This window comes from Copadichromis virginalis, linkage group LG4, assembly GCF_057382275.1.
Source record: "Copadichromis virginalis isolate Kocher_CV1m ecotype Utaka linkage group LG4, C_Virginalis_male_GT1.1, whole genome shotgun sequence".
NCBI lineage: Eukaryota > Metazoa > Chordata > Actinopteri > Cichliformes > Cichlidae > Copadichromis > Copadichromis virginalis.
In genome coordinates this window covers 17,031,366-17,056,953 of record NC_140621.1, presented here as the reverse complement: position 1 = coordinate 17,056,953, position 25,588 = coordinate 17,031,366, and the positions used below count along the sequence as shown (strand labels likewise).

At 39.1% G+C, this 25,588-nt stretch overlaps 2 protein-coding genes across 5 annotated transcripts; both read left to right on the top strand.

Annotated features, from left to right (window-relative positions):
* Positions 1-9: 9 nt before the first annotated feature.
* antkmt (adenine nucleotide translocase lysine methyltransferase) lies at positions 10-3,828 on the top strand. 3 transcript variants are annotated; one of them, XM_085453908.1, is made up of 7 exons: positions 22-88; positions 198-302; positions 1,226-1,389; positions 1,478-1,582; positions 1,658-1,798; positions 2,079-2,129; positions 2,328-3,828. In XM_085453908.1, the coding sequence occupies exons 3-7, from the start codon at positions 1,228-1,230 to the stop codon at positions 2,532-2,534; spliced, it is 666 nt and encodes a 221-aa protein (XP_085310034.1). In that variant the 5' UTR covers positions 22-88; positions 198-302; positions 1,226-1,227; the 3' UTR covers positions 2,535-3,828. The 3 variants fall into 3 exon arrangements, with proteins under 3 accessions (XP_085310033.1, XP_085310034.1, XP_085310035.1); XM_085453909.1 differs by having other exon boundaries at positions 29-88; positions 195-302; XM_085453907.1 differs by lacking the exon at positions 198-302 and having other exon boundaries at positions 10-88.
* A 42-nt stretch (positions 3,829-3,870) lies between these two features.
* Positions 3,871-24,089, top strand: xpo6 (exportin 6). 2 transcript variants are annotated; one of them, XM_085453906.1, is made up of 25 exons: positions 3,871-4,194; positions 4,624-4,666; positions 5,416-5,506; positions 6,413-6,525; positions 8,059-8,256; positions 9,195-9,354; positions 9,687-9,764; positions 9,872-10,403; positions 12,283-12,409; positions 12,498-12,607; positions 12,738-12,846; positions 13,019-13,111; positions 13,803-13,872; positions 14,009-14,168; positions 14,840-14,932; positions 15,357-15,501; positions 17,327-17,476; positions 17,638-17,827; positions 17,924-18,079; positions 20,338-20,452; positions 20,569-20,740; positions 20,878-21,039; positions 21,188-21,286; positions 22,032-22,262; positions 23,460-24,089. In XM_085453906.1, exons 2-25 carry the CDS (start codon positions 4,664-4,666, stop codon positions 23,559-23,561), a joined length of 3,459 nt encoding a protein of 1,152 aa, XP_085310032.1. In that variant the 5' UTR covers positions 3,871-4,194; positions 4,624-4,663; the 3' UTR covers positions 23,562-24,089. The 2 variants fall into 2 exon arrangements, with proteins under 2 accessions (XP_085310032.1, XP_085310031.1); XM_085453905.1 differs by having other exon boundaries at positions 3,871-4,666.
* The last annotated feature ends 1,499 nt before the right edge of the window (positions 24,090-25,588 follow it).

Genomic DNA, 25,588 nt, shown 5'->3' with positions numbered 1-25,588 from the left:
TCGTAAACTCTTCGCTATACGGACTATTTCGCAGACGGACTGGTCCCACGGTGTAATTTGACCGTTGTCATTTCTACAGGTCAAGAAGGTATTTCACGTTAATTATTGCAATATTGTTGAGATTTTTCTGTTTTGAATATATAGGAGCACGGCAAAATGATTTCCTCCGATACTACATAAATATTTATTCCCAGCAGACAGCGTAACCTGATAAACTGTAAAGACGGCGTGGATTTGACCGAAGACTGCTGCAGACAGCATAAAATCACAGCTGTTTGCGAAAACTCAGCATAACCTAAAATGTATTTATTTTTTGGTATTTTCACTGTGACTGTTTATTTAAACCATCTATGTAAAATAAGTCAGTAAATGTACGACTGTTAAGTCCTAGCAAAACTTTGCACTTAAGGTTTATAAATATGTAGCTACATGTAATAATCTCTTTAAAAACTTTCCTGTGACACTGTGAGGTTTCGGTACATGTGTTTACGGAACATTGGGATGACTGCCTTCACAAAGTGGTGTGTTTGTATTGTAATACCCATTCTGAACGTTTAAACATTGCGTCTGACAGATTTCCGCCATATTATAACAATTTAAAAGAGAGAAATGCTTTCAAACAATAAATACTAAATAAAAACAAACGAATCCTTCTGAAAACCTTCGGTGCAGGACACCCAAGACATTTAAGACTTGTAGTACACTGAATCATAATTGTTTGTTTGGTGATTATCTTCTGTTTGTTTAAATTAGCATGATGTCCACTGATGTGCTGCTGGGATTTTCTTCTTTATCCATACACCATCTACTCTGTCTGAGTCATTGCATCCTCATCTAAGCAATACATTGTGCATTTCTATTTGAGCTCTGTCCTTTTATTATATTTTCTCCTATTTCCCCCCTGCCTTTTTTTTCTGTCTGTCAGCTTACACTAGTCTATATTACATATAATATAATAACTGAAATAACACAAGTAAAAATGATGAAATAAGCATAAAACAAACACATTAACAGAGGAGCCTTTAGAGATTTTATAGTTCACACCTTGAAAAAGCAAAATGCGTTTGGCACAACAGCACATTCAGATTATAATTCTGATTGCAAAATACTAATAATTTTAAAAAGTATTTGTTTGGTAGAACAAAAAGAAGAAATATTTCACAATGTTGTGCTTTCGAGTTTTAGTGTGTTCTTTTAATTGAGTTTATGTAAATCCTGCATGGAGGAATGGATGATGACACACCAGATGAGGTTATTGCTGAGTTGAAGTCCAGGCCCATTGGAGGATGGGGTGTTGCTCAGATAGCCGCTGGCACTGGGCTTGCTGTATATGCCATGTGGGCAGGAATCCTCCAGCCTGGCTTCCGAAAAGTCCCCTTGAAGCTACAGGTTTGTCTACGTTGTCTGAAATAACTTTTTATATAGCAGTGCTCTTGCATCACTCATTTTTACTTTAGCTCTTTGAAATTTCTCCCAGGTTCCCTACATTCCTGCCAGCAGAGCCCAAGTACAAAATGTGATGACCCTTCTCAGAGGTCGACAGGGAGGTCTTGTGGATTTAGGATCTGGTGATGGTCGTATAGTAAGTATAAACAACATATTTGGGCTGCTTTTTTACTTGCACTGATAAATAACAGGGCTTCGATGTGTTCCTAAGGTCTTGGAAGCCCATCAGCATGGCTTCATTCCTGCTGTCGGTTATGAGCTCAACCCCTGGCTTGTTCGCCTGGCCCGATTTTATGCATGGAGAGCAGGGCATCATGGAAAAGTATCGTATCGACGAGAAGACCTCTGGAAGGTTTGTCACTTGCGTGTGGTATCAGTGATGCTCGCATGCAAATTTGCAGAATTGCTTCACAAAAGATAAATAAATAAGTCTCTTGTAAGTAACCAAGCATGTTTATGAACGTTTCCAAGGTTTTTTTTATCCTCATATTAATGTGACATTTAATACTTATGTAACTAAATGCTTCAGGAAAGCCAAATGCTTTGTTTTTTTTAATGATTTATTTTGCTTGAAACAAAATTACTGTTAAAGCTGTTCGCTTATTTATATCCTTCGTTTTATCTCATCACAGGTGGACTTGACAAAATGCAAGAATGTCACTGTGTTTTTGGCTCCTAGTGTGGTGAGTAATATTGTGAACATATACATGAGCTATGAACTGTTTATAATGGGGAAATAAAGAATGAAAAATATTTTGGGTTCATCCAACATAGGATAAAAATAGATGTGGTACAGTGGATTATTGGCAGGCATTAGATAATTTTTATGAACATTATTATTAAGTATTGCCGTAATTTTAGCTTTTCTCTTGTGTTTGCAGCTTTCGTTGTTGCAGGAGAAGTTAGAGGCCGAGCTGCCTGATGATGCCTTAGTGGTGGCAGGCCGTTTTCCCTTTCCTGACTGGAAACCTTGCATAATTGAGGGACATGGCGTGGACAGAGCTTGGGCATACAGCGTGCAAGAACAAAGACAGCACACTGTCAACAAAAATAACCTCACAGCCACAGAGTCTTTTACAGTGAACTAACCAAAGCCCTATATATGTATATATTTTTTTATTTTATTTATTTTTTTGCTCTCCTACAATTGTAACATGGACTTTTATTAATTTGCTGCTTTTATGACATAAATCACATTCACTGAAATGTGACAGATTTTTCCAACATCTGCAGCAGGATATTTCACACATGCTGCTGTTGCTTTACTCCTCTGTGGCCCGGGGACTGTGTTCACAAACAGAGAGAGAATCCTGTCAGAGAGCTTGAATAATGGTGTACTTATAAAAACTAAGTAATATAATTAATTCATAGTGTGAGTGTGAATGGTTGCCTGTGTCTCTGTGTTAGCACTGCAACAGACTGGCTAATTATTAGTCAGTTAGTCATCTAAGAAGGGAAGACTTTTAAATATTTATCTGCTCTGGAGTTTGCATTGCCACCCATATAATAAAGAGCTGTAAGTAACGTTCTGTTTTTGATACCATTATTTTAACTCTTTGTTGTATGTGTAATATTTGACTTAAGAGAAGTGTTTCAATCCCAGAATGCAGCAGGCTTTTCTGAAGTAGCAAAAGTGTAAATGCTCTGTGAATGTAGATTAAAGGTGCTTGGTGCTGGCAAAAATGTTCTGTGTGTGCAATGTGGCTTCAAGTAACTGAGCACATGGTATCCAAAGTGTCCATGCAGTAACAACAGCACAGTTGTTGTACTATATGCATTGCTGTATTCTTGTATGACCACCCTTGAATAACCTAGCTCCATCAACTCTTTTCCATAGCTTAATGGCATGGCTAATCAGCTTTATCCCTATTTAGTTGTTACAGTTCTGTACTCACCATTGGTCTTGAATATCTGTACCAGTACACATCCATTCCTCAGACATCCTCTCACTTTCCAATATAGTGTTAAATAGTCTGGTTGTGGCATGTATAGCTATTCTTATGTAAATTATAAATCTTTCACCTTTACCTGTATAGTGAATACAATTCTCCTGTATATGACAATCTTGGGTTTTAAGTGCTAATAACTATCTGTTATATATAAGATATAGTGCAAACTTTATCAATGGTCCTTCTCCTGTTTATATAACCTTACTTCTTTGAAAGCCAGGCAAATTCCTGTATTTGTATGTTTGTGTGGGCGAGCCAGGTTTCAGCAGAAGCACAGTATTATAATAGCATTTTGCATAAGGCTTTTTAGGGGAAATGACAACATGAAACATATGAAGGTCTTTTTTTTAGAGTAAATTCATTCGTTTCATTTTACCTTTGTTCATAACTTTGAATTATTTAACAGTAAAGTGTTTTAATTTGAAAGCTATAACCGGAGACTGTGTTTTTTCTTAATGTGAGTGACTTGACAGAGCTGATTGGGTTGTTTGCAGCAAAAGAGGAAGTTGCAATGGAGACCCTGAAACCTGCAAGCTAGCTTTATTCTTGAGCCGCCCTAAGCACCGAGAAGGGGAATGACAGGAACGGTCGCTGATAGCATTTTATAATTATTGTTGTTGCGGATTTGTAAACGTTTTTGTTTGTGCGTTTTTAAAGCCCGCTTTGACTTTAGAAATCGAGACTGTCGTGTCCGGACACAGGAGCATGTCTGCGGTTGACAGTTAGCGAACGAAAATTATTCCTTCATCCTTCTAGAAAAGCTAACTGGCTAGCCATCCGCTGCAGCGTTAGCAACTGGGTAATTTAGCATCAAAATGCCTGACACAAAACGCTAATTAAAGCTGCACACTTACGTGGTGTCGGCTAGATGCTGACAAAACTATATTTCTGTATTCAACCTAACGGTGGAATTAGCGTTGAGCTGCAATGCGGCTAGCCTCTGGGCTCGGCATAGCTAATTTAATGTCAAGTCTTTATGCCTGGTAGTCGAAAACCGCTTTATTCGAGCAAGGTTAAAAAAAAAATATATATATATATATACATTCAAAGCACAGTCAGCGAGGCCAGCCTTTGCTAGCTAGTTTTATGTAGATATCAGTTTAAGCAGTCGAGCTGAGCATGATGATAACCCTTTGCGGTTACGTTAGCCAGCAGTACCATAGCTAATGTTAGCCGCACGATTGGCTAACTGGGTAACTAATGTTGGCTTATTACTGTAATTAACCAGCGACTAAGTCAACTGAAGACAGCATCCGAGCCAGCTAAACATGGTAAGTATAATTTAAACTCTGGTATTTATCCAGTTGTTCATCTTTCTTCCTCCCTTCCTGCTGAGGGCTAACGCAATGGATAAGCTTAACTCTTTATTCTACTTCTGAATATAAAGATCTGTCATTAGTGAAGATAAATACATTAGCATACAACTGGCAGCGTATGGGGATACGTTGTATGCACTTATACCTGTATACCTTTTTTGTTATCTAACGGTTCTGAGGCCAGGTATTTCACAGGATGTGACAGCTCTTAAAGCCATTTTACGGCACAGGACGCCCATCTTGCAAAACCGAATATTTTGTTTGACTAGTGTTGAGTCTCGGCAAGTTGTGGCTTATTTGTGGAATTCAGACTTGCCTGGCATAGGGGCTAAAATCTCGATATGCTATCTTGCGTTCGGTAGGCAAGGCCCAACTTCATCCACATGAGAAAACAAGGGTAGTGCCAAACTATATTACGATTAAGCCTGTGCTGTTGCCTTTTATAACTAAGTGCTTTAACCAAACAGCAAGCTGGTGTAATAATTGGCTATAAGAACAAGATACTTGTATGCCAGTGTATTGTTCTCTTTACTATGTGTGAACATGTGTATGAGGACTCTTTCTGTATTTAAGCACGATTGAGTGGTTATACCACGATTGTACACAAAAAACAAAGGAATTCCTCTAAAGACTTAGTGATTCTATGCTCTATATGGTGATGGATCGCTCATGTTGTTTGTACTTTACTTTCTATTACCTATTAGGCTTCAGAGGAGGCATCGCTGCGCGCACTAGAGGGGCTGATGACGGAGTTCTTTCATAGCTGCACAACTAATGAGCGAAAAAGAGAAATCGGTAAGTAAGGTCTTGCAAAACAGTACACTTAAGAAGTATGACCATGATGCAGTATTTTAAGGTTCCCATCAGGCTGGTCTGAAATGGAAATGACACAGAGCAGTGTAAGAATGTGTAATTGAGGGTTAATGTGTCTACCCCATAATCATCCACAGTAATGTACAAACGTTTCATGCACGTTGACCACTCCTCCTCATTTCCTGTGTGATTACCTGTTTTTGCTCTTGAATAAATTCAAAATATCTACAGTAATTAAAGAAGAGCTAAAAATGTTTAATTAAATATGGAAAAAGGAACCTAATCAATGCATTTCTTGGTGAATGTTGGTCTGTCATTCATATCTGTGGATAGGTTGACCACAATGTGCTCATGTTGTGCGAGGCTAGTTGACTCTTAACCTTAAACATTTCTAATCGGTACCAGCCCTTGCTAATTGTTACCAGAAGTACTATACCATTTCTATACCATTTAAAATGTCTCATAGCACATGCATTAACTTTAAAATTGTTATGTGCTTTATTAAAGGGAAACCTTTGTAGAGCTCAGTTCTTGGTTTAAAAAAAAAAAAGAAAGCTAAAGGAGCCTTTGTCTTTTGATGTAGATGAACGGTAGAGTTTCCTCTATGTGAAACTCTCTTGCCCTTATCCTTAAAATTCTTAAACGATAATATATTTCTGCTTTGAATAGTCTGGATCTATAAATACAGAGATACTGTTGAGTGTCAGGATCATGTTTAAGGTGGTCTAAAATTGTTTTGTTTCTATAAAAAACATTAATCTTTTGCATTCTTGGTTTTTTAAATCCACTTCCTGTGTTGTGACGCATTACTTTCAGTCTGATTGCTAGCGAGGTGCTAGTATTGAACTACTTCTGTGAGAGCTCATGCTTACTTCCTTTTTTCTGCAGAAGAGCTGCTGAATAACTTTGCACAGCAGACTGGAGCGTGGCGCCATTGCATGTTCTTCCTCTCCAATACTCGGAATGAGTATGTAATGATGTACAGTCTCACAGTATTTGAAGTAAGTCCTGTAGGTGGAAGATGCATGTTCTCAGTTCAAAGTACTAGCAAGAGCTTTCTCTCTTCTTCTTTTTTTTCAACATTTTGTTTTCAGATAATTTTAGATACTTAATAAATGCATACTGCAAGAAGAGGCGTATGTTAACAAGAATGTATTTCATGGCCTTTTCCTGTTTCCTCATTTTTTATAATTCTGCAAGTGAAGTTAGTTAAAAGTGTAGCAAATTTACCACAGAATGAAAGAATGAGCATAAAGTGCCCTTTAAAAACTGCCTTTAACTTAAAATGTATATCTGAAATGCTTAATTTTTTTTAACCTCATTATATTATGTTTCAGACTAATCTTAAATGGATTACATCTTTTATTTAATATAAAACCTTTACTGAAGTATTCCCTTTCTTGCATATGACATCCTACTTTTATCCGTGGGTTGTGGGGTTGTTGTACAGCTGATTGGGACTTGTGTCTTAATTCAACATAATTTAGAACTGAAAACATCAGCCTTGACTTTCTCACTATCTGTGGTGTATGTTAGAGTTAAAACCAAGCTATGAGATTTAGAGAATTTCCTGCAAGCTGTGATTCAAGTCTAGTGAGAGCTGGAGGGGGTTGCAATTAAAAGAAGAGATAAAAATACCTTAGTTTCATTCAGGAGTCAAGAGCACTGAAACCTCTGATTCTTAAGTGAAAGCTGTTAGGAACTACAACATTTTACCAGTCTATCACTAGAGTGGCCACTATTCCTCACTAAACGGCTGAGAATTTTCCCAATACACCTGAACAACTCAGAACACGGAAGCAAAATCCTGTGGTCTGATCCATTTGTTCCTAATTGCCTGTCCAGTTTATGGCTGCAATGAGATGAAGCCTGTCCAAGCTTTCATAAGACAAGACGCAGGGTACACCCTGGACAGGTCGCTGGTTCGTGGAACACAAAAAGTGTGTTTTGCCACACTGTGTGGAGGGAACCAAAGACAGGCAGCTGTTAGTAGCAGCAGCATGATGGGATGGTGTTTTTCTTAGATGGTGGATGGTCAGGAAGGTCAGATCGATGCTGGAAAATGATGAGCAGCCCTGTTCAGTGAAAGCCTTTTTTCCAGAGTGTAGTTGGCTTTCAGGCTGGTGATTTATAAATGTAATTGAGCAAGAGGGGAAAGAGCAGTAGCTTTGGGAAACATAGCAGACCTGAAAATCCTGCGCACTGATGCTCCCCATCATTGGTTCAACAATAAAAATTCCTCCAATAACGAAAGAAATGTTTTAAAATGTAAAAGGCTTGCAGGATCTTCCCCAAGACGATTTGAGATACTATACCTGGCAAAGGTGCTTTACCCAAGTGAAGGGTCCTTCCAATAAATTGACAAATATTTTTCCTTGGTCATTGTGGAGTTCTGTGCACAGATTGGGTGGGGAAAAAATAATCCCTTATAAAATGGGCCTAAGACATTGTGGAAGTGCACTGCATATGTTTGTATAAATGTTTTTGTCATCTGTACACATGTTTTACAGTTGATTGCTAATTGTAATTTTCAGAACCTGGTAAACAAGATGTGGATTGGAGTTGCTTCCCAGGACAAGATGGAGATTCGCAGCTGTCTTCCCAAACTCCTCCTTGCTCAGCACAAATCTGTGCCCTATTTTATCCGTAATAAGCTTTGTAAAGTCATTGTAGACATTGGTCGCCAGGATTGGCCGATGTTCTACCACGATTTCTTTACAAACACCCTTCAGGTAAGGAGTAACCCTTGAAGCTGTTTTTCTGACCTGAGTGGTGTCTGTCATATTTTAGGCCTGTTTAGTGAACAAAATGACTTGGTTTGCAACAAAAGTTAGTGAGGGTGGTCTCTCAATATCAAACCACATCTTTGATACTGATGAAGTGTCAAAACTTGTCATTATCGGTACAGGGGAGGTCATCTTTATTGGTGGAAGGGTTAAGTAATGAAATGAAGCTGATGAAGACACAAAAGTTGCATTATAAAACCAGAGCTTCTGTTGCATGGAACATATATATGTTCTTGTGTAATTTGAAGTAGTCCTAAAAAATATCCCGTCTCTGTTCTTCCCTTCTGGTCACATTTATTCCAATTTCCTTTGAGGTTGTCTTTTGTTTTTCTTTTTTTTGTTGTTGTTGTTGTGTTTTTAATCAATTTGCTGTACTTATGTCAGCATTTTAAGTTTGCACAAAGATGTTTTGAGGAAGTGGCACAGTCTTAAATAGAGAAGTTCAGTTATAATCCAAGAAAAATACATTTTTGTTTTAATCTCATGAAATATCTGAAATAAACCCAAATGATTTCTGCATTAAGTTGTTCATTCAGAGTGGTAAGCCACATGAACTAGAGCTTGATATCATCTTGTCTCGTGGTGTGTTTTGCTAATCAATGCCTCCTTAAACAGCCAAACTTAGTATGTGTAATGCATTTGTTCTGTAAAGGGAAATTACATTCAATAAAGGTCCTTTTGTTTTATTCTAAAACAGCTGTGTTAGGCTTTAAGTGTACACAACGAAATAACCTGATCTGTTAACCAACTTCTATAAAGTCTGTCAGCAGGCTTTTAACCAAACAGCTTGGAAAGTATTTTGGAGAATTAGGTAGGTCACTAGGTAGTTGATAAAATTAACTTTTTGAACTGTGTGTGTGTGTCCATCAATCTCCTGTCTATAGTTGATCCAGTCCCCGGCTCTGGCTCCACTGGGGTTGGTTATGTTAAAAACCACATCAGAAGAGCTTGCATGTCCTAGGGAAGACCTGAGTGTTGCCAGGAAAGAGGAGCTCCGCAAACTGCTGCTGGAGCAGGTGCCAACAGTGCTTGGACTGTTGACCGGTGAGGACAACCTTTAATGCTTTGTGAACTCTTAGTACTACTTAACAGGGGTCTCTCCCTGTCCCCCTGCAACAAATTAATATTTGTTTTGTTTTTTTGGAAGATTCAGAGGTGTCCCTATATTCTAGCAAACAGTTTCGCAACATTTTTGAGGGATCTTAATATGCCACGTTTCAAAGGATGGAAAGGACAGTAGTAAATGCAGGTGTACTGTTAAGAGTAAAGTACTACTATATAAAAAATATAATAAGGTTTGCTAACTTTATTTAGGATCAAATATGACAAATCAGACATCTTTCAGTATGTGTTAGTAACTGGGTACTTGTTTTCAGGAATTCTGGAGACATACTGGGACAAGCACAGTGTCATAGCTTCTACACCGCCTCCCTCACCCACCTCAGGGGAAAGCAGTGAGTGAATTGTCCCTTTCAATGGTTAAAATGGGAAAGACTTAAAATTGTGAAACAGGAGTTTGTTTCTTCTTTATTAACCATAACATTTTGTGTTTTTGAATCAGTGGAATTGCTGGGCAGCTTGTTTCAAGGTAGCCAGTACTCAAAACTGCTTTGTCAGCCCATGGCAGCATTGGACAATGAGAGTCATCAGCTCTGTTGCCTTGTTTTGGAGTGCTTGGCCCACCTGTTCAGCTGGATCCCTTTGTCTACAAGTATTACGCCCACCTTGTTGGCATCCATTTTCCATTTTGCACGATTTGGCTGTGATCTTCGGCCAAAGGCCAAGACAGACTCCTTCATTTCTTCCAACTCCTCCTCCTCAAATGGACAGCTTAATCCTGGGACAATGCCACCAACATCAAATGGAGGAGAGCTAAACGGACAGCAAAACGAGGCTAACAAGGTGGACCGGGCCCGGCTTGGTTTACTTGCCATGACCTGTGTCAATGAACTGGTGTCAAAGAACTGCGTGCCAATGGATTTTGAGGAGTACTTGCTGCGAATGTTCCAGCAGACCTTTTTTCTTCTTCAAAGGCTGACACGAGAAAATAATGCTCATACAATCAAGAGCCGCTTACAGGAACTTGATGAGAGGTATGGCTCAATTCTTAATTTGACCAGAGCATTGGTGCATGAGCAAACTCACTCTGTACAGCCATTTACTTACCCTATGACACAGGTATCAGCGGCATTCTCCCTCCATGTTATGTCATTGCCACTTACCAATTGGTATTTTGGTCGCACCCCACAATATGACACTATCACATAACTTTACTTGCAATAGTATTGCATTGGCCAATATTGTTATTTATTACCTTTTTTCAACTTCATTATGTCCTCAGAGTTAACTTTGTCAATACCCAATCAGGAAGAAGTTATCTTACTTTTTTATGAGATTGTCAGTCATACCAACACTGTCACTAAAACCTGCCATAAAAGATGGGAGTCAGTCTGCAATTGAGTGGGGTCAAGTTGGCAATTATGTGCAATCTGTTTCTGATAATACAGCAATTAACTGTGATAAATCATTGAAAATCGTGTATCTGTTGTTGTTTTCATAGACAGAAAATTCCTAATTAACCTTTAAATTTGCATTTAGCAACCTTTGTGTTTCATGGTTTTTAACTAGAATGCAACCAGCTGGCAGCCAGAGTTGTTCTTATTGACATGGACTCAGACTGATGATAATATGTTGGCAGTCTGCACCACAAGTTTCAGATGGGTTGCAGAATATGAAGAGATTGAGTACAAAGACCAGTCAGCTATTTTAAGTTGTTTGTTTTTTTTGTTTTTTTTCCCTTTTTTGTCTGTCCTATTTTTATGTATTGATTTTTTTGGGCGGGGGTTTCTGCCATCCCTATTGGTCTTTGTTAAGAATGTTTCCTTTTGCAAATATCTATTAGTTTCTTATAGGGCTGTTCGATATAACGATGTATATCGGATGACGATATAAAAACATCTATCGTTTCATTTTACGCTATCGTTTGTTTCGTGGTGTCGCAAAATAAACTGTTTACGGTAATATTTTTTTCACCGTTTTGATGGTCACTGTAGTGGCTATATTAATTTCTTAAAGTTCTCTCTTTCTCTTATATTTAATATAACCACACTATGGACCGACAAGCGCCTGTTTTTATGCGTTGTGGTTAGCAACAACGACAGTAACAGCATCGCGTGTCCGCTTGTTTATGTTCCACAAATCTTTCACAATAAAGCTCAAGATCCTGTTGAGACTTTTCAAAATAAACTGAATCACGTGAAAGAGCTTTAAAAAAAAGAGCCGTCAGGTGCTAAAAAATAAACCTTAGACTCAAACGTTAGAACAGGCTTTTCCCCGCAGCACGCCATGTAATAAATACTCACAAAGAAAACGGCAGCCTTTACAACTTATGTCTAAAAATGTATCGTTTCATACATCGGTTAAAACACTCGACTCCAGCTACATGACGCGCAGCTGGAAACACTTCCCGCAAGTCGAGCTGCCCGAGATTCACAGAATTTACAGAAAATGTTACATTTTTGTGATTTATATCATTATCGGGACGATAGAATTCTTATATCGGGATATGAGATTTTGGTCATATCGCACAGCCCTAGTTTCTTATGTAATATATATATTTATTTAAATAGGCTGCTTGCAGGATGATAAGTTGTATATATTTTATTTTGAAGATTATACTAGATGTAGTCATTTTTACCTGTGTCTCTTTCATTAAGCTTTTTTAAGACACATCTGTGACATTGTAAATTTTCATGAGTGGTCAGACACATGCGCCACATTGTTATGCCCTTAAACATTGCATCTGCAGGATTATGAAACATTATGATCAAGTTACATGCTGCACTTAATCTGATAAGTAATAATATTGTTGACCATTTAGACCAAATATATTTTGTATTTAATATTTCATGTTTTAAATGTAAGATGTATGTCCCGACTTTTTGCTTCAGTTATTCCTTTCTTATCTTGCAGTTACCTGGAAAAGTTTACAGACTTCCTGCGTCTGTTTGTCAGTGTTCACTTGAGGCGAATTGAGTCAAGTCCTCAGTTTCCTATTGTAGAGTTTCTTGCCCTGCTTTTCAAGTACACTTTCAACCAGGTAATGATTACCTTTTCCACGTTCATGCAATGCAGCTAAAGATTCTATGTAAACTTCCTTCTCATGCACATTTTTTTTTTTTTTTAAGCCCACCCATGAAGGCTATTTTGCCTGTTTGGACATTTGGAGTGTGTTTTTGGATTTTTTAACAACGAAAATCAAAAGCAGGCTACCAGACAGAGAAAGTGTCCTGAATAGGTAAGACGCTCAAGAGATATTTACAGAAACACTCAAAGAACTAAAGTTGATTTAATGATTTCCTATTTTGTCATTCATTCTTGAGTGTGAAGTTGCTGTTGTGTAATGTATTCATGTGCCAACTGGGCAGGTACAAAGATGCCTTAGGTCTTCTGTTAAGGGAAGTTCTGAATCGCATACAGTTCAGATGCAATCAAGCCCAGTTAGAAGAGCTGGACGACGAGACTCTGGATGATGATGTAAGAACATTTAATAATGTAAAATTATTACAAATATCATCTGCACTGTTTCATATTATCTGTCTATCTTGTAGCCACATGAAGCATTAAATTTGCTTTAAGCATAAGTACAGACTAAAGAAATGGTTTTATCTTCAGTGTCTGACTACTCTGCTTCATTTTGTAACCATAGCAACAGACTGAGTGGCAAAGGTACCTGCGTCAGAGTCTGGAGGTGGTTGCCAAGGTGATGGAGCTGCTCCCATCCTATGCATTCTCTACTTTGGTAAGAAATCACTGTTGGTGTCACCTTTTGTATTTTGTAAGGCAGTTTAGAGACGTTTTAAATAGACCAGATCAGAGCTTTATTATTTTTAGATTTGGAAAATCTAGTAGCAGAAATGCTCATAACCTCATGATGACCCATTTATCAGCACAGTGTAGTTTCCTTAAACAGTGAAATCACTTGACAATGATGGCATGAAGTATTTTCTGTTCTGCATTGTAAATTTTGTTGTAAAGGAGTACATTAATAGGTTAAACTGTCATCAAATACACACCAAGGTGTCTTAAGCCTCATTAGTACCTGCTCGGATTGACTCGCCATGGTTTTCAGGGTTTTCCATTAGGTCATAATGTAGTAGTGTAATAGTGTCATAATAGTACCTAAAATGTGACGTTGTCAGACTGCATGCCACCGATTGGCTGGTAGTAGCATCACTCGATGAGTCATGAGAATATCTCATTCACGAAAACCAATACCACCATCATTTCAAAGAAGATAATTGTGGCTTTATTATACTTATTTATAACTCTTTTTATAAAACTGAATTAAATTTTATTTTGAACTTGCTGCCTTAAAATTGAGTAGGTCTTTTAGTAATGATTTAAGTTGCCTGTGAGTTCTGAGGTTATAATAATGTGGGGGTGTTAGTACATGTAACAATTTCCTCCTTATTCTTCTTTTTGCTCTAAAGTTTCCAGTTCTTCAAGAAAATTTGGACGTATACCTCGGTTTACAGCAGTTTATTGTGACTACTGGCACAAGTAAGTACAATTTATTGATGGGGGAAAAAAAACATTGTTTTTATGTCGACTCAAAAATGACATCACTTCTGTAGATTAAAATATTAGATCGATCCTGTAACATTTGTTTTCTTGTCTCTTTGTTGTTTTTATCTAGGTCGACGGCTAAATATCACTGCTGAGAACGACTGTCGCCGACTTCACTGTTCTCTCAGGGACCTCAGCTCCCTACTTCAGGCTGTTGGACGCTTGGCTGAGTATTTCATTGGAGATATTTTTGCTGCACGTTTCAGTGACGCCCTGGCTGTGGTAGAGAGGTAAGCGTGTATTACAAATCAAGGTCAACATAGCCAGACTTTGTTTGCTTTTAGTTGGTTCAACAAAACCTCAAACTCCAGTTTGAGTTAATGATTATCAACTTTCTGTTAAGCTTGGCTTTCTGCTTCAGATTCTGTGCACGCTCAGATTAAAAAGGGTGATTTAACACATCATATTACAGTTCTTCAGCAAAAAAAAAAAGAAGTTCCCTTTTAGTTCTGCTTACTCCAATCAGAGATGTTATCAATCAAGATGATTAAAAGTGTATAAAGAACATAAATAATATAACAGTACAATGAATCAGTGTTGCGAATAAGACGATAGATCCACCTTAAACTGGATACATTTAAATATTAAAGGGTTTAAAGAAAGCTTTAATGCGTTATAGCTTAACTAGCAAAAGTTCATATGTAGCCTCCTAACTTTAATCTTTCTTCATAGCAAACCCCTCCGAATCCTATGTTTGTATTTAAAAATGTACGCTGTTAGTGTTGCAGACTTTTGTCGCCAGCATTACAAAATCTTATCTTGACATTGCCTTCTCTTTTTTGTGTGTGTGATTTATTTAAGTTGCTCTTTGGTTGTATGAATTCTGAGTTCTTCATATTTTAACTGATGGTTTTAAGGAATGAGTAAAATATCAAAAAGGAACATTTGCCTCTTTTTTAAGATTGGTTGAAGTGACTTGTTATGGCTCCCAGACCAGCCTCTATGACCTGGAGACTGCTGTGCCTTCTGTGCTCAAACCAGACCTCATTGATGTGTGAGTATCATGTTTAAAGGAACATTGAACAGTAAAATTTTATATATGTGATCAAACCATTAGAAATGAAAGACTCATGGAGTCAAAGACAGTGTCATGCAAAAGAGAACAGGGAGCTGAGCGTGTGAATAGCTATCGGGTTTGTGTGAAATGTTGTGGACACTGGACAGCCGCCCTTGCTGCACAGTTGCCTTGCATTCAGAGCAACCTCATGTTTTACATAATAAAATGACAGAATATTTTTACTCTGGCTTCAGTGTTTTATGTTCAGAAGATATGAGTTTTTGTGTGCCAAATACAATTAATGCTACCACGAACATGGCTTTAGACATGTCAAAGTTACACAAATTAGCAAATTAGGTAAGCAGTATAAGTAAGAAATGTGTTTTAACTCTGTGTGCGTATGTGGTTTCATTTGTTACAGACATGCACAGGCTCTTGCTGCTTTGCAAGCTTATTCTCACTGGCTTGCACAGTTTTACAGTGAAGTCCACAGTCAAAACCAGAGCCAGTTCATCAACCTCATTAAGTCTGCCATCGACGCCAGTAGCCCGCTCATCACAACCAAGGTAGCTTCAATGTCAAGCATATTACAAATCCAGCCTTAACTAATCAGCTATTTATATTTAGAATTTTTTTTTAGAAAGAATTTGTGCAGAATCTTTGACTTAAGTAAACCTGTGTTTATAAGAAACTGCATGTCACAGACACAGTAAGTTTCATGTTGCAACAGTGGTTTAAAAATTAAGGAAGAAGTATAATTTAGAAACTGTTAACCAAAGCTTGAAACATGCAGTCCATGTTCACAGTTTTTATATATCAGAATCATCAGAATCAGAATACTTTATTGATCCCTGGGGGAAATTATTTTTTGTTACAGTGCTCCATTTTAAACCAACATTAAGACAAGACAGACAATACGCTAACTAAGAATAGTACAATATATACATATATATACATACATACATACATAAGTCACTCATAAATAAATAGTTGGAAAAGAAACATGTGTAGTTGTAGCAGCAAACAGTGTGTTAAGTGGATGCGTTGTACAGGGAGATGGCCACAGGTAGGAATGATTTCCTGTGTCGTTCAGTGGTGCTTTTCGGTAATCTCAGTCTCTCACTGAACGAGCTCCTGTGACTGACCAACATGTCATGGAGTGGGTGGGAGGTGTTATCCAACATTGTCTTTATCTTGGACAGCATCCGCCTCTCCGACACCACCTTGAGGGAGTCCAGCTCCATCCCCACAACATTGCTGGCCTTACGGATTAGTTTATTAAGTCTGTTGGCATCTGCGACCCTCAGCCTGCTCCCCCAGCATGCAACAGCATAGAGGATCGCACTGGCCACCACAGACTCATAGAAAATCCTCAGCATTTTCTGGCAGATGTTGAAGGACCTCAGTCGCCTCAAAAAATAGAGACGACTCTGGCCCTTCCTGTAAAGTGCTGTGGTGTTTTTAGCCCAGTCCAGTTTATTGTCAATGTGTACTCCAAGGTATTTATAGTCCTCCACAATGTCAACACTGACCCCCTGAATTGAAACAGGGGTCAAGTGTTTCCTGGTCTTCCTGAAGTCCACGATCAGTTCCTTGGTCTTTGCCACGTTGAGCTGCAGATGATTCTGCTCACACCACGTAACAAAGGAGTCGACCACAGCCCGGTACTCTGTCTCATCATCCCTGCTGATACATCCAACCACCGCAGAGTCATCAGAAAACTTCTGAAGATGGCAGGTCTCTGTGCAGTGGCTGAAGTCTGTGGTGTAGAGGGTGAAGAGGAAGGGGGAGAGGACAGTCCCCTGTGGTGCCCCTGTGTTGCTGATCACCTTGTCAGACACACACTGTGGGAGACGTACATATTGTGGTCTTCCTGTCAGGTAATCAACAATCCAGGACACCAGAGAAGCATCCACCTGCATCGCTGCTAACTTATCACCCAGGAGGGTCGGCCTGATGGTGTTGAAAGCACTGGAAAAGTCAAAAAACATGACCCTCACAGTGCTCGCCGGCTGGTCCAGATGGGTGTAGACACGATTGAGCAGGTAGATGATGGCGTCCTCAGTTCCGAGACGAGGCTGATAAGCGAACTGAAGGGGATCCAGGTGTGGTCTTACTATGGGTCGCAGCTGGTCCAGGAGGAGCCTTTACAGGGTCTTCATGATGTGGGAGGTCAATGCCACGGGCCTGTAATCCTGGGGGCCACTGGGACGTGGCGTCTTTGGTACAGGGACGAGGCATGATGTCTTTAAGCTGATCTGAAACATCTGATCCATACAGTTTATCTTGCCCTAGCTTGTATTTATAACAAAATTTTGCAAATTTAAAAAGCTATAAAATATATTTTTCCACTTCTAGTCTGTTTAAAAATTTTTACACTTAAATGTTCAGGTACCTGAAAAGTTGATGCTGTCAGCGTGCCATCTGATGGTCTCCATAACCTCTACAGTGAGGCCTGTGTTCTTGGTCACTTTGCCAGCTGTTCAAAACATCTTCAACCTGATTACTACACAAAATCAGACACGCAGACTTCCCCAGGAGGTAAATAGTGTACTTTTATTTTCCATCAATCATTATATAGTATCACGTTTCAATCACAGCATAACAATGTGAATATGTACATTTGTTTAAAATTTTGTCGCCAATTTAAATTTTCTGTGTGACCTTGAACATGAAGTAAATGAAGTAATCTTCTCGTACAGGCTCACATGTTGGTGTGTAGGGCTTTATCCAATATGCTGCTGCTTCCTTGGCCAAATTTACCAGAGAGTGAACAACAGTGGCAGACACGCTCAAGCAACCACGCCAGCCTGCTGGCTGCGCTCACTCGAGAATATCGTATCTTAAGAGGCACAGTGAACATTACTTCACGGCAGCCTGGCCTGAATGACAGTCAGTATTTACTTAGGTTTCGTAACTCCTTATCTCTTTTAATTTTATTATGCTGAGTCACTTTTTGTCCACCTAATTATGTTTTCTCTCGTGTAGTCAAAGCAGTCATACAGCAGACTCTGCCTGTGCTCAGAGACATAGTGGACAGTGTCTCCAGTGAATCCACCAAGTCACGTCAGATCTGTTATCAGAGTCTTCAGGAGTCTGTCCAAGTGTCCCTCACCCATTTTCCAGTGTTTATTCAGCAGCCAGGTCAGTTTAATATCTGTGGTTTGGGTCATTCTCAGTCTTAATGCCACAGCACATTCACAAGTTTTTGAACTTTTTCCTTCCAAACACCTTTTAATCAGCATATGGTGCTAAGATGCAGTATTTCCTTCTTTTTTGTTTTTACAGATTAATTTGTATTCTACTGCTGACACTAATTTTCTATAAAATATGTTCATTTCACCACATGATAGCCAACAGCCAGTACTGAGATTAAAAACACAGTCCAAATCAAAAATGGACTTTAATTAAGCTTGTGGCTTTTTTTTTCATGGTTTTGATCGCCTTTTTAAATTTAAATACTTAATCTAAAATATTTATGATGATTTCAAACATAATTACAAAATTAAGAAATCTTTTATACATTCACTCAGGCTATTATCTCAACCCAGCCCATCTTTAATGGTCCACTTTTGCCTCTTTTCTGCTGGCACTCGACGTTTTTTTTTGGGGGTTTTTTGCCGTTTTCCATTACAATTGAGTATCACATCAGTGTGGGTGGGATCATAGCAACATGGCCCAGAAGTCCCATAATTGTGACACAAACGCAACACAACAATGGATGACATCAAGGCGATGGTATGCCTGCTGCTAAAGCTGGGCAGACACTGTGCGATATTTTTTATTTTATTTTATTTATTTTTTTATTTTTTTATTTTTTTTTTAATTTTTATTTTTTTTCAGTCGCGTTATTCAGCTTCTGCTCAAACTGCACAATTGACTCGCAGGGGTTAGAAGTTCGTAGGTCACGATGCAGGGTCTCGCACTATACGGCCCGATGCTCTGATGCGACCCGAGTGCTCACACTGTGCGTCCATAAAATGAAGGTTATAACAGAAATTCTGTCGCTCGCTCTCCCTCTCTGTCTTTCACTCACACAGACACGCACACCACCACCATCAACTTTGCTAAATTGCTAATGAAAAACATTGATCCGGCAGCTGTAATTGAGCAGCAGTGTAGATCCAACTGTTACACCCTGGCCTGGGCAACCGGCGTGCAACACAGGAAAAATAAAAATAAGGGAAAAAGGCCCCCAAGCTCACTGCTCTTAAGGAGGGCGAACCCATAAAAAAAGACTAATACGGGCTTACACAAAAAAAAAAAAATCCCAAACGAAAGTATCGACAGCTATTTTCTTTAAAGCAAAATACGATATTTATTTACATCAAAACACCAAACTATTTACAACGAGGGGAAGGTCGCGACTATGACACACTGAAACACAGGGTTTAAATACCTAGAGGGAGTAATCAGGAAATGGACAACAAGAGGGAAACACAGCTGGGGCAACTCAGAACTGACGAGACAGGGAAACGTAATCTGAACACACTAAGATAACACAGACTTTCAAAGTAAAACAGGAAACACATAACAGTCACGCCAAAACAAAACGCCTAAAACAATACACTGCCAAACCCCAAATCGTAACACAACTATTTTCACGGTTGTTGTGGTCGTGATAATTTTGTGAGGCCACATCGAAAAGGCTCAGATGAGCTTGCCATAGTTCTACAAGTTGTGCCTCCATCGCTTGTGTCCAGATCACACACTGCACTGCTGTGCTACTCCGTCTTTTTCGCTGACATTTGTGTTTGCACGTGCGCAGTGTGAGAAGCTGCGGTGACACCCTCACGACCAAGCGATTGATGATCGGGAGCTGGTCGTGAGGTGTTAATCGCTTCTCGTTACCCCACGTGTACTACACAATGCACAACACACGATGAAGGTCAAAATCAGGCCGATCGCCAAAAAGGTCGCACGACTCAAAAATCTGCTCAAAATGGGCAAAAAATCGCACAGTGTAAACCCAGCATAAGGAGTCACTCTCGTGACTCGGCAACATCACTCCCTGGCCAGTCAGTGGCATGCAGGCTGTTGACGTCACATTTTCTAATCAAGTCAACTCCCTTAGCACCTCGGCTGAGTAAGTACTGAAAAAGTACCAGGCACCTACCATCTAATGGAAAACCCTAATAACTAAGTCGAGCCGAGTAGGCACTAGTGGAAAAAAAGGCTTTGGTGGCCACAGCATAGACTTTTGTTGTCACTGATCTAGAATTTCAGCTTGATTCACTCACATATATTTAAAGTCCACAGTAAAGCTGATTACTATGAATACTGCAGAAGATGTTTTATCTAACTTTAACCACTGCATGCAAGATAATTTCATGTAACACCATACCAGATCCACATGTTAGGTAATCGCTTCAGTTTTGTTAATTGTCACTTCTCTTTCGTAGATGTGACAGATGAGATGTTGGCCTTCTTCTTGACGTTGTTCCAGGCGTTACGAGTCCAGATGGGTGTTGCTTTCACAGGACAGATCATCCACACATTTCTTAGCATGTTCACCAGGTTAAAAAAAGCTTCTAGCTCAAGACGTCATGTCAAACAATAGCCACCTGTTGCAGTCACATTTATCTTACGTCATCTTAACACTGAGTAACTTCTGTTGTTTTCATTTGCTCTAGGGAGCAGCTGGCAGCCAGTATTTTGCATGAGGGCAGTGCAGGGTGTAGGGTGGTGCAGAAGTTCCTGAAAATCCTACAGGTGGTGGTGCAAGAGCCCGGTCAAGCTTTTAAGCCCTTCCTACCCAGCATCCTTTCTTTGTGCATGGAGCAGGTCTACCCAGTTGTGGCAGAGGTCAGTTGCATCACTGTTTTGTTTGACTTGTGGGTATGCTCTAAAATGTCATCTGTGATATCACTTCTTTTTTAAGAAATTACACATACTGTACCTTACTAAAATATGAATGGATGAATCTCTGGTTTGTTTGACAGCGATCCTCTCCAGACATCAAGGCCGAGATGTTTGAGTTGCTATACCAAATACTTCACCAAAACTGGAGGTACTTCTTTAAAACTTCAGTCTTAACAAGTGTCCAAAGAGGAGATTCAGAAGACACAATGGAAAATGAAGCCCAGTTCACAGCTGCCATGCAGGTGCGTTCATGCATATAGAACAGCCCTAATCCTTGTAATGTGACGTTTAAAGAACTTATAATTGTAATGTCAGCTGTAGGAGAGGTGATTATTGATATTGTTGAATCTCGTCCCACTAAATTTCCTGACGTGTGCTGATATTTTCCAGGCTTTTGGACAGTCTTTCCTGCAGCCTGATATCCACATTTTCAAGCAGAATCTGTGCTATCTGGAGTCTCTCAACAGCAAGCACAAGTTATACCACAGAGTGAGTTCAACTTTGTCAGGATCGTTGATTTTTAGGAGCAAGGGCATAAACAAACCCGTTCTCTTTAAGTAGTCTGCCACAGTCTCAGGTTTTTAATGGTGCACCGATTTCACTTTTTGTGTATCTGCAAGTGCAGCATATTCATAATAATGTTAAACTAACTGTTAGAGCCATCAGTGTAAGTTCAGCTTTAGAATTGAAACTAGTGGTCTAAATACAATTTATTGGACTTGATACTGGACAGTAATTATTGCTGCTAGTCAAATGATCTATACAGTGGATACAAAAACATTGCAGATTCTACCTTCGGCCAAATAAGAGATTATACGTAACTAATGAAATGTGGCTCCTTATTTAACATGTAACATCCTGTTAATTCCAAAAGGTGGAACTAGTGCGCTCTATTTTTGTTTCTGTTTTAGATGTTAATAGTATGACAGTAATTTTTTTGGATCACAGTTTCTAATTTACAGAAATCTTAAGCCAAACCAACTGGCATTCCTTCTAACTAGTTAGTGTGACTCTAATAATAAGTAGGTTTAAATTAATTTAATGTATTTATTTTGATTATCTGTAATTAAAGCAGCAGTGAATGGGTCCCAACATCACAATTCTTGCACAGTGCAACTAAGGCAGCACACATTTCCCTCGTCCACATGTGTGAATTCTATAACACATACTAACGTTACTCTCATTTTCATTTTCGTTTTTTTTTTGTGTGTGTGTGTGTTTGTGGGTCTTTCAGAAGCTTTTCCGGACCTCAATGCTCTTCCACTTCATCAATGTGCTGCTGCAAGTCCTTCTCCACAAAAGTCACGACCTTCTTCAGGAGGAAATCACCCTCGCCATTTACAACATGGCCTCTGTTGACTTCGATGCCTTTTATTCGGCCTTCATGCCGGAATTCCTCAATGGCTGCCACGGTGTGGACAGCAGCCAACGAGCTGTTCTCGCACGTAATTTCAAGCTGGAACAGGTAAGTTCAGTGGCACTTTCTAAAAAAAAAATGCTGCACGTGTTGTTCTGTGGGCTTGCAAGTTATTGTCCCCCAATAGGTTAATATGGGTAAATATATCTCAGGGGCTGTTGGCACACACAGGAATTTCCACTTGTTGCACAAATAATTTGGCAACAATACTTAGATTGCTCCAACAGCTGTACATAGAAATCAAATTAGTCTTTTTTTTTTTTCTTTAGAACTGTAATAGCTTATCTGCTATTTGCTGCTACCCCATCTCCTTGCATTCTGTTAAACTTTGGCTGCACAGTAAATAATTAGTTAACATTATAAAAACACGCAGGTGTTTTAATTTGTCTGATAAGACCACTCCTCTGGACTGTTTTTGTTTTTTGTTTTGTTTTTTGGGTTGTTTTTCATGTGTGGATGTGCATAAATGACATTTTTCAGAGTTTCTGGTTGTGCAGGCAAAACTACTCCCTTATTTTTCTTCGAACTTACATGAGTTTGTAGCCCTCACATCAGTCACAGTGAACATCCGCCAACCTCTAAGTCTAACAAAGTAAATAAACACCCTTCGTGCTGCTGTATATTAATGTTGACATACTAGGTATAATGAGAGCCACCATAGTGGAGCCAGCCAACTTCCTGTTCATCCATTTCTACAAAAATTAGCTGAAGGTAGGGAAGCCAGTTCAGTCTGTGCGTGCATTTACCTAATGTCTGCTGATTGGTCTATTTAAACAAGACGTAGCCACTTGATGGCACCAGTTTCCACACATTAATTAAAAGCTAATAATCTTTAACTGTGTGTATAAGAAATAGCTTGTTGTGGTGGTCTCTGTGATGATGCACACTCTCAGCCTGCTGCTGCTATTTCATGCTTGAAATGGAATATTAATTCTGGACTACAGTATTCCCGCGCCACATTATGGTTCACCTTTCGTGGACTCACTACATCAGTCTGTAAATTTATGTCACTCAAATTTAGCAGAATTTCACTTACTGTGTAAATCAAGGGAATACTGTATTTCAGCACCTCGTGTGAAACGAGGTGGTTTAGGGGGTGGGAGTTGTTGAGGTTTTGGGGAAAACCTATATATTATAGCTTCACTATTCTATCAGTCATGGCTGTATCTATTTACTGGACATGTGTTTTTGTGCATTTCTTTCATAAATTAATATTAGTGTCTGTTCCTTCTCCTCTTTCCTAAGGACCTGCCTTCGTTCACTCAAAGCGTTCAGCGGCTGGTGAACGATCTTCGCTACTACAGACTGTGCAACAGCAGCCTGCCCACTGGCACCATCAAGCTATAGCACGATGACTGTTTGAACCACTCCACATACCGTCAGGACTGCCTGTGCTGACCACTTTCCCCGACACTCCTCCAATTCAGCTGTGCTCCACCTTTTCAAAGTAATAGGATGGAGCAACACACATTGTTCGGTTAGGTAATTGGAGGTTGAGGATGCTGCTGATGTTTTTATTTGATTTCTACTGTAGAAGGTTGGCACATTATTATTTTTAAGGCAGTGCCCTCCTTGTGAATTGCCAATGAGTTTGGTGAGAAATGTAAACCTGGTCTGCATTTGGCTTTTGCCCAGACCTGGAGCAGTCTGAGCCAGGCCTTCTTTCCCACGCCTCTGCAACAAAGCTGGGCTGGGACAGAGCACTTTCAACTCATTTTGAGTTTTGTTTTAGTTTTCTTTAATGTCTGCTTTTATTCATTTTGCCTTTTTAATCTCCAAAGGAGAGAGACTCTCAACTTAAGATCTTTCATATCATTCCATTCTGAAAAGAGAAAACCTGCTTGAATAATAAAGTGCTTTTTTAATAAAACCTTTGGCTGGTCTCTGTGCCCTCTGCTGGTCATCTTATAGTATTCATAATGAGAATTTTTTTTATTAGAGATTATGTTTTCCTTTATTTCACTACAGTCATCTACTGTAGAATATGTTTTAGACTTTTTATTTATTTTTTGTTTTGTTTATTTGTAATTGTCAGGGACCAAGCAGTAAAGCATAAAGGACACAGGTGGTTTTAATTCAACAAAGGGGTTTTATTGACCCAAAAATATGAAAACATATTTAACAAAGCCAAAACTTAAACAGGCAGACCAATAAAAGAGGTCAACTCAATAGACTAAACTCAAGATAATAATTAACAAAACCTCAAACAAACATATGATAAACTGACCTGCTGAAATGACACACAGGGGAACTTAAATACCGGTTTAGCTAAACCAAATGACATACACGGGGGAAAACAAGATGGCTGCCATATAACCAACTAATACAAAACAATGAAACAAACATGAAACACCCCCCAGGCAATGAAGCATGTGGTGCAATCCAATTAGGCTGTCAGTGGTACTTCAGGTCTGGCAGCCCTTTGCCACACCTTTTGCCAGACAGGAGAAGCCAACCCCCAGGTAACTCAAACAAAGAAAGATGTATTAATATAACATAAAACAGAACTTTGACCTTGCAAGGTTAATATGTGTGCACGCCATATAAACATTGGAAGGTGTGATGGAAAAATAAATACATTTAATAAAGAAACAATATTGAACAATAAATAGAATATTTTAAAGTAGTGACTGTAAATTAAACTAAAGTGAATCAACAGGTGGTGAGGTGTGGAGCTTACCATGTGTGGCATGCCATGACAGTAATATGCAAAAAATGTTCCTTTTCTGATCCACTGGATCAGGCAGAACATGTCTTAACTCTAAGAAAAAAACCAACAGAAGCCTTGAAACATGACATCACATAAAATCAATCACATGACAAATATGTGCAGACTCACATGTACAAGGTGGAAAAGAACAATGGTGCATTTTCATAAATTATGAAAAGATGTCACAAACTCAAGCAGCAAAGACATGGCTCTAATGTTGTCTGGCTTTGTGTATCCTAAGCTTACATTAAATGTGACTGCTTAGTGGACTCTGTCAAGTGCACTCAGTTTGATAAGAGAGGATTTTGGTTACAAAATTTCACCTTGATGCTGATTAGTACCGTGCAGTCTAGTCAGCGTCAAGCCTAGACTGCAAAAAAGATGATTCTTAGGAAAATTTAAAGGGAGCAGCAGTTTATTGAAAAATCTGCAAATATAAATCCACATATAAGGGAATTTTAACAAAACTGAAGTCAATATGACCAACTTTATACGTCTGCACGTCTGTATTGGCGTGGCTGTATGTCAGGTGGCAGAGCAGGTCAGCTACTGGAAGGTTGGTGGTTCTGCTCCAGTCAGGATACTAACCCCATGTTGCTCTCCGATGCATCTATCGGAGTGTGAAAGTGTCTGGATGTTAGATACGGAGCACTTAACGCTTTAG